The sequence below is a fragment of the Aptenodytes forsteri genome, unplaced genomic scaffold (assembly GCF_000699145.1).
Source record: "Aptenodytes forsteri isolate BGI_AS27 unplaced genomic scaffold, ASM69914v1 Scaffold53, whole genome shotgun sequence".
Lineage (NCBI taxonomy): Eukaryota > Metazoa > Chordata > Aves > Sphenisciformes > Spheniscidae > Aptenodytes > Aptenodytes forsteri.
This window is the reverse complement of record NW_008795909.1, coordinates 14,580,898-14,589,883: the sequence shown is the minus strand read 5'-3', so window position 1 is coordinate 14,589,883 and position 8,986 is coordinate 14,580,898. Positions and strand designations below refer to the sequence as shown.

The window sequence follows — 8,986 nt, the reverse complement described above, 5'->3', positions numbered from 1 at the left end:
CCGGGGCCGGTGTGCTTTGGGACGGCGTTTCTGAGCCACGTTCGGGCAAAATCCGGCTGTTCGTTGTCAAGAGCGTAAAACCGGCTTTAAAACGGGTTCTTGACTGCCTGCTGGAACGCTAGCCTGCTCTCGGGATCCAGCTGGCCTCTCCTGGCTGAGGAAGCCGATATAGCCAAGCTACAGGTGGCGAAACTTGTATGTACCCCGTACTGCCCTGTAAGTGCTCAGGGGAGGTAAGCTGGCTGCCGCAGAAGTTTCCAAGCGTTTGGCGGTAGGTGTAATAGAGAGAGGACCACCCGGGAGCGAGTGCTCCTCTTTGGCCCGTCAGTCTGCACCTCGGGTCCAGAAGAGCTGCTAAAGGCTCATCGCACTTTTTGGGGGAATTGTTCTGCTTCCACTCTGATACTTTATGTAACTCATTTTAATGGCCTCTGCCAAATAGTTGAAATTTAGCATGAGATGATCAAGCATCTTTTTTTAATAACTTTTAAGTTTTAAAGGTGAGCCAAGATTAATTTTTCCTTCTTAATCGCTGCCACCCACCAAAAGAGGACAAGTCGGATGGAGATTTGTGCTGACAGAACTCTTCTTGCAGTTCCTAACTGGGTTAGGAACGTGAACCGGGTCGGCTAGCGTGGTTGAGCTCGTGAATACTAAATTGCTAACCCTTTGTAGCTTTCTCTGGGCATGGGGAGAGGATCACAAGTTTAGATTAGCGGATACCATCTGAGACCCCTTAGTTACTCAGTTTAATTTGCCATTTAATTTGCCTGGCATCTGAAAGAAAAGCTAAGTCTTGTTTTATGAGGAACTGAATTTTAGGAAAGTGATGTATTGTGCTATGACAAGCTCTAAAGTCTCAACCTGTACAGCAGAAAAATGTGGTGTGATACTCGTTAACCAGGCAATCTGCTTTTCTTTGAGCAATTTCAGCTTCTGGAGCATTTCCCTTTACTATTCACTAATACATGCTAGATTTGCTTAAAAAAACCTGAATTAAAGTCATGTCTCCTTTGCTCGCTTGTCTTTTTCCTGCGTTTTTATAGGCAACAACAAAGGCTTTGTAACCATGGTTTCAAAAAGGAAATTGTCAAAAGCTGATGCGTCTGGAGAGAGCTGCAAGACAGACTTGCCGAGTAGGTGCTCAGGTATGATCTTACGGGGAGTGGAGACCCGTTGGTAGAGGCAGCAGCTCCCAGGCAGGGAGAAGGCCAAAATGACAGTTTTGATAATGCTAATTGTTAATGACAAAACACTTTTTTTAATAAATCACAATAAAACAACAATGCTAAAAGCAGCGCCATATCTTTTCTCAGTCCTTCTGTTCTCATACCTTTGATCAGTGTTTATCTTCTTGAGCTTCACTGCCTTCAGAGTCTGCAGATTAATCACATTTGATCAAAACTGGTATCTATAAATCAAACCAAAATAACCTCTCTAGCTGGAGAGAAGATAGTTATTTTTTGCTTTAGCCTATGAGTGGATACCTAAGAGACAGGTCTGGTGGAAGAACCTATATTAAATTTGTGCTTTTCAGGCCAGAGGAAAGTACGTGCTCTAGCGTTGCTCATAATCTGTTAGAGGATATGTCTCCCACAGGAGTAAGCCACTGAAGGTGTAATTTAACTGTCTTTGGCTATGGATCACTAAAAAGGGTGAGCAAGAAATGTTCCTTTCTGGTGTCATGCTGAAGGGGTAACTGCTTTATAGGATCTGCGCATTGGCATCTGAGTCAGCTAATGACTGCTGTCAAATAGCAGTACGGTTTGTTGGTCTGGTTCCATAAGTGTATTCCTGTGTTCCTCTAATTTCTTACTAGAAGATTAATTTTGAATTAGTTGTTTATATGAAGGATCCTTGCTATTTTTATTGCAGAGTATATTTGATGTAGCATGTCTTGTTTTCTCAGAAACAAAGAAGTCGCGGATTTCTGATAAGGAAAAGTCCTCTGCCCATGGTGGAGTGGAGGATGAGGGAGTCTTTGAAGAGCTCCTTAGAACATCAGGAATTATACTGAAAGCTGGGGAGGGACAGAATGAAATAGGTATGGGTGTTACACTTGCCCTCTCTGCTTGTGTCTGAAAACCTGCAAAGATGACTGGTACAAAGGAAAGATGCGTTTTACTTGCAGAGCAAAAATGCTTGAGCCAGCTTGTTCCAAAGTTCAAGCAAACCTTCATCTGGCCTCTTATTTGTTATATACCTCTTGAATTGCACAGTTCCTGCTGAACTGCATTACCTGAACTCATTATACCAGCTTTTTGGGTGTATGCATGCTAAGTCAAAAGACTTCTGAAAGATTATTGGAGGTATCTGGAATAGGATTAGACTGCATCTGCGGTTACAGTATTGAGTTACAGAGGCAGGAACTCTGAAACAGGAAAACGAACATGTCATGTTGCCTTTCAGCCCAGACGAGGCCTTCAGGAATTCGTGTATTAAGCCTTTTTAATGCTATTAGCTACTCTCAGCCCGGGCTGGAGAAAGCACAAGCGGCGATACCACTCAGGCTTTTGCTAACCGGACTTCTCAACAGAGCAAACACAGAAGTATTGGTGGATGGGCTTGAGAGCCTGTAGTTAGCGTAGCTGTTGTTATGATGTTGTATGGATAAAATGTGTCTGGTTCTTTATTTTCTTTTTAAACTTTCTCCTTAGCTGTAGATCAAATGGCTTTCCAGAAGAAGCTCTGCCTGGCCCTGGAGAAGCACCCTACTTACCCAGGCGTAAGTAACGGACTATGCTTTGGCAGGAGCCAGCTTTAAAACTGTTTGCTGTGTAGCAAAAGATGCAAATGGAGCTGCCTGTCCCTGCTAGTCCCATACAAAAGTATGCAACGCAGTAGCTTATCTTGGATTTCTGTGGTCCAGACTCTAATTCTCTCAATGTTGCCGTCCCAGCCTTTTGGTCCCGTTGTCCTTCTGCTGTATCTGTCTTTTCTCAGCTGTTATGTCTGAATAGTCAAACATAGAGGTGACCAGCATGTGCCTCTGTTAAACCAGCCTTGGCATGCATGCTCCAAGTTTGGTTTTGGATAATTCCAAGCAAAAGTGCTGCACTTCCACCACCTTGCCCTGTTGAAGTAATTAATTGGCAATATTATTCAATAGACACAGACTCTTAAGGGAGAAAAATCATTTGCTTAACTTTCTAGTGGAAGCTGTGCTTGGTTTTGTGTTGGCTGGGAGCTGGCAGCGTTAAAACTGCCACAATGTGGTGCTCCTCTCCAGTCAACAAGCCCAGTGTGAAAGTCCTGAGGCCAGTGATTTGAATCCTGCAAATATTTTTTGGGTGCAGCTCTTGTCACATTAAATCTTGCTGTCTCAGCTGAACAGGAAGAAAGGCAAAGCCCTTTTAAATCAACGTAAAATGTGAGACACTTGCTTTATTTTGTATTTTATTATTTTGTAGAACAACTAGCGTTTCCTTTTGGAAATGGTTTAGACTAGAGTTCATTTATTATCCAGCTTTCCTTCCATCACAATTTCTGTCTGTCTGCAGTTCCCTGGCTACCTCTTCCCTGTTCTCATCATCTGCTCTCAAAGAGCATCCTAAGAGACAGCAGTTGATCGGGGCGTCTTTTCAGGAGGTGGATAACTTCTCTCTGCTTTGCAGGTTGTGAAGCAATTTATCAGCGGCTTGGAATCTCATATCAAGGACAGAAACCAGTTCAAGAACTGTCTCTTGCCGTGCACTCCCATACGGACTGAGGGGTCGAGGTCAGAGAAAGTGTATTTTGTCTTCCCCTTCAGTCAGAGCCGGTCTCAAATGTCACGTAACATTGAGCAGAGTGGAGGGAAAGGCCATAGCTCCAGCTGATGCACAACAAGACTTGTTTCTTATACACAAGTGGCTAGTGTAATACGTTGCTATTTAATAGCAGTAAGTTTAAAGTGGTAAGTCACAGAATTTACTAGCTGCCTGCGGCATGCGTTGGGCTCCATGGCATTTTATGGCAAGAACCAAATACTGGGGCAAAAAAAAAAATTGACAGGGCTGGTGAAGGTCAACTGTTTTTTGACAGTTTTTCCAGGAGATACAGCTTAACCACAGACTTTTGCATTTCCAGCTCACACTAGTCTTGTAAAGAGTAAGCTCGTTCAGAGCTAAAATACATTTTTAAATTTTTTTTTGTGTCTGTGGTTACCATACGTTACCATAAGTTGTTGTAAGTGTTTTTTTTTAAAAAAAAAAAACCAAACAGTAATGGAAAGAGTTACAGCCTGTTCTCCTAACATTTTTTTTATTACAACTGTAGTGGAATCTTTCGTCTTGCAGGACTCTGGTGCACTCATATTGTGAAAGCCTCATGAAACTGCTTCTTGGAATTAAGATCTTACAGGTATGGGCACCTTAGTTTGCTCTTTACAGTGCTGTTGATTTATTTAGGGATCCTTTTGCTTACGTAAGTAGAGGATTAATAGAACTGGTTGTGAGCAGATGCTGTATCTGGAATAGTGTCCAATTTCTTGTTTCTTTAGGGACACAAAGATGCTCAGGGCCTGGAGCACATGGCATACAAGAAGAGACAGAGGGAACTGGGTTTGTTCAGTCTTAAGAAGAGAATATTAAAGGAGATCTTGTGGTCTTCAAATATCTAGTTGCATGGTGTAGAGAAAACAGAGCCAGACTCTTCTCAAAGGTGAACAGGGGCAGGATGAGAGATGATGGCTCAGGTCAGCCATGGGAAATTCTGATAGGATATACCACTTTCACTGTGGAGAATGTTTTCCTTAAGTGCTAGAACGGGTAGGCTAGAGAGGTGATGGAAACTCCATTATTAGAGGAATTTGAATCTTGGAGGTGTTTAAAAATGGGCAAGATGCTGAGCAACCTGCTGGCGAAAACAAGTTCTGTTAAGTTGTATACAAGTTGCATCAAGATGTGTCAGTTGAAGATGACAGATATCTCACCAAGGCATGGGAAACCTTAGAGCAGTTGTGGATTTAAATCCTCTTATAATTAAAATGTTTTAAAAGTTCTTGTCTTAAATACATTTTCAGAATTGCATTTGGGCCAGGATTAAAGGGGGGAAGAGTTAGACCTGCGAAGGGAATGGCAAGAGCATGTGGGCACTGTTTTCAAACTTATCTAAAGTTGATGCTTTAGATTCCGATGTGGTGAAAAGCAACTCGGCTGGGTCTGAGAAAGAGCACTTCGTTTGGCCCAGAGGAGTTGTACATCCTGCCCGTATGCTCTGCTTCTATTAGATTATGTAGATAGCTTATATCACTCTCAGCATTTGTGGTTTTCAGCTTGCAGGCTGTATGCCTCCTTTCTGGCATTAGGGAAGAGAATTCTTATACAGGAAATATTTTTATTTGTCCTTTTGAGTCTTTTATTCTCTGTGCATATTTCATCTTTTGTGAAAGATCAGTTTCGGTGGCAATGCCACAGCACAAGCAGTAAATCATCATCCTAACACTGTCTTTTTGCCTTTCTTCTAGCCTGCTGTCATAACGCTGTTGTTGGAAAAGATCCCCGAATTCTTTTTTGACATGTGAGTATAGACTGTCTTCTCTCTGCCTTGAAATGAAATTTCTTCTTCTGGACAATCACCAGCTGTTTGACTTTAACTGTTACTTCAAATTTACCTGAATGGATGTTTCCACTGATTTTTTTTTTTTTCTTCATACATGTGTAAAATTATCTGTGAGGTTCCATAACTTTAAACTTGTGGGTGCATAAAGCAGAAGACAAATTTATAGAAGCTGAAACACAGACATACCTCATGATTCATTATGCTTTTCGTAGCTACTGGCACAAGCTTTGGAAGTATTTCAGCAGAGGGACTACGCAGTGTCTCATTATTTAAAAAAAGATGAAAGTGGCTGGCAGAGTTTTAGGAGGCTGCTAGGTGCAAACAGACCTCCTTTTAAAAATACAGATTGTGTTCAAACAAGGAAAATAGAAAAAGCACCTGTTGGTTTTTGAATGTAGAACACCATAGCAGCGTGAGAGGTCTTGAGGCGCAACATAGGCAAGACTTGAACACTTAAGTTCTTTTTCCAGTGCCCTGGATGCTCATTATGGAGTTAGTGGAGCAGGTCAAGGGATAGAAGGAAGCTGAGGCTGTTCCTGATACAGTATTTGTTTCAGTGCTGAGTATCAAGCAGGATACAAATGCTGTACAGAGGTTGAGTCTGAGAAATTGTCTCAGACCGAAATCTTGTTAGAGGAGGGTTTAACACAGTCAGTCACAAGGACTGAATGGTTTTCACTCAAGAATTCTAAAGGATCTTGGATGTAAAAGCAATAAGCTGTTAATTGTGCTGTGAACCCTTTAGTAAGTCCTAAAAATGGATGTTGTTACACTTGTCCCCTATCAAACAGTAAGAAGAATGAAGTTTTTTCTATGTGTTAATGACCAGTTAAAAATGGGGGCGGGGGGAAAAGAAGTAAGCGGTCCATTTTGCAGTAGAAGGAGGATGGTCCCACGGAGATCTGGGTTGTTCAGCATGTTCATAAATGAGAAAGGAAATGAAAAGTGAGGTAACAATTTATGGTAACAATTTCCAGGATAATCTAATCTAAAACTAATTGTGAAGAACAACGGGGTTTTTTTCAGTGGACTTCCTACTGTTTTTTGTTTCGTTTAATTATGGGACAAGAAACAACATTCTTTACAGCTAGTCTGTAACCACACCTGTACTGACTGGCCAATTTCTCCCAAATATGACGTAAAAGCATAGACCTATCAGACCTCTACAGGTTTAATCCAGTTGATGCCTGGACAGAGGACATTCAATTTATTGACCTGCTGTAGGAAGGGTAGGGAGAACTTGGTTTATCCATGCGATTTGGCAACAGCCAATTTATTAATACATATGTGCTCACAGATCAGTGTGACCAGAAGTTACAGGAGAGGGAGGGCATTAGTACAGCTGAAGGGTAGGGAGAACTTGGTTTATCCATGCGATTTGGCAACAGCCAATTTATTAATACATATGTGCTCACAGATCAGTGTGACCAGAAGTTACAGGAGAGGGAGGGCATCTTAGTACAGCTGCGTAAACCTTGTTTTGTTAAAAAATCAGACTGAAAATAATCCTGATTGTATAAATACAGTGACAAACTCGGTGTTTTCATTGAGGAAAGGTATCTTGTATGGGTGCTTCTTTTTGTTTCTTATTTTTAGTATCAGTTCCATGCTTAGCAGTAGTCAAAGCAGCAAACAATATTAGGGAAGGAATTGGGAACAAAATGGAAAACATCATGTCACTGTAAATGCATGGTACAATCACATTTTGAATGTTGCATGCAATTCTGGTCAGGCTGTCAAAAAAATATAGTAAACAGTTTCTGTGTGAGTAGGGAAAAATATTCTAAATAAAACAGAATTCTGCCTGCCTCCTCATCAAGGAGATGACTGGCAGAGAGATGATAGATGTCTGTAAAAGCAAGAAAGATTTAGCAAAGGTAATTGAGGAAGGTTTAACCACTGTTTCTAACTATGCAAGGCAGCAAACAAAAAAAGCAGAAGTACTTTTTCAGATTATGCATAATTACCCTGTCAAATTCAGTATTGCAGGATGTAGAGGTGAGAAATTACACACAGTTGTGGGTTTTTTTCTTTTTTATAAGGCTTAGGGAAATCAACGGAGGATAAAACTTAGCCAAAAGCATCTAATACTACAGTTGGGGACGGGGATACTGGGCTCAAAGGAGGCTTAGCCTATGCTAGTGTAGCCACTCTCATGGTAGCACAGGAGATCTGAAGTAAGGTCACATTGTACGCTTTGATTTTTGTGCCATAACTTAGGGTGGTGTTGTTGGTAGTGTATTGAAACAGGCCGGCAGTATCCCTGCTTTGTGTGTATAGCAAGTAAGAAGTAGGGTTCTCCCTAGACGGTGCCAAAATCTGCAGGGGTGTTACGATTTTGATAGTTGTTAATTTGAATTGCATCTCATGGTCGTGCTGACCAGCAGCAAAGCTTTTGAGTGAGTCTGTAGGTCTGACTAACCTGTGTTTCACTTTTTCTGCTGTTCTAGCGTGGGCACCTTTGGAACAAATTTTCCCCGGCTCATCATCAATCAGTTTAAATGGCTTGACAGGCTTCTTGACAGCCAGGTGGGTACTGATGTGCAATCACATGTATGGTTTTTTTCAGTCAACTTTGGAACACCTCTCAGGTGGGATGAGATAAATTATTATGCTAATGAGAACTGATGTTGTTTTCATATTCACATGCTGAAGGAGAGATTTAATTCTTTTTGTTTTATTATGATCGCCTTCAGTGACTTTTGAACATCCCCTTTTGTTATTTTTCTTCTTCCCTGACTCTAAGTCTCCTTTTTCATAAATTTTTATCTGTGTGTACGTATCCACATGGGTGACCCCATTTTAAAGCTGTTGCTGGCAGGAAGTTACAATCCCCTCTTGTTTAATTTTAACAGATGTTGGATATGTTAAACAGGAGATGTTTAGGGGTGGCGTGCCGATGCCGGGGGCGAAATCGATAGCCCAGCTCAAGTGCATATACACCAATGCACGCAGCATGGGCGGCAAACAGGAGGAGCTGGAAGCCATTGTGCAGCAGGAGAGATATGATTTAGTCGCCATCATAGAAACGTGGTGGGGTGACTCTCATGACTGGAGTGCTGCAATGGATGGCTATAGACTCTTCAGAAGGGACAGGCGAGGAAGGAGAGGCGGTGGGGTGGCCCTGTATGTTAGGGAGTGTTTCGATTGTGTAGAGCTCAACGATTGTGATGATGATATGGTCGAGTGTTTATGGGTAAGGATGAGGGGGAAGGCCAACGAGGCAGATATCCTGCTGGGAGTCTGTTATAGACCACCCAACCAGGATGAAGGGGCGGATGAAGCGTTCTACAAGCGGCTGGCAGAAGTCTCTCAATCGCTAGCCCTTGTTCTCGTGGGGGACTTCAACTTCCCGGACGTCTGCTGGAAATACAACACGGCAGAGAGGAAGCAGTCTAGGAGGTTCCTGGAGTGTGTGGAAGACAACTTCCTGACGCAGCTGGTA

At 42.1% G+C, this 8,986-nt stretch overlaps 2 protein-coding genes across 2 annotated transcripts in view; one reads left to right on the top strand and one right to left on the bottom strand.

Annotated features, from left to right (window-relative positions):
• Positions 1-1,006, bottom strand: part of EMC3 (ER membrane protein complex subunit 3) — a 7,110-nt gene extending 6,104 nt beyond the window's left edge. The window contains exon 1 of the mRNA XM_019473437.1: positions 992-1,006. Coding sequence (XP_019328982.1) covers positions 992-1,006 — 15 coding nt within the window. The remainder of the gene's footprint in view (positions 1-991) is intronic.
• A 57-nt stretch (positions 1,007-1,063) lies between these two features.
• LOC103903381 (Fanconi anemia group D2 protein) overlaps positions 1,064-8,986 on the top strand; it is a 57,810-nt gene continuing 49,887 nt past the window's right edge. The window contains exons 1-7 of the mRNA XM_009284576.2: positions 1,064-1,148; positions 1,910-2,044; positions 2,658-2,725; positions 3,615-3,718; positions 4,278-4,341; positions 5,447-5,499; positions 7,992-8,070. Of these exons, the coding sequence (XP_009282851.1) occupies positions 1,070-1,148; positions 1,910-2,044; positions 2,658-2,725; positions 3,615-3,718; positions 4,278-4,341; positions 5,447-5,499; positions 7,992-8,070 (582 nt within the window). The 5' untranslated portion in view covers positions 1,064-1,069. The remainder of the gene's footprint in view (positions 1,149-1,909; positions 2,045-2,657; positions 2,726-3,614; positions 3,719-4,277; positions 4,342-5,446; positions 5,500-7,991; positions 8,071-8,986) is intronic.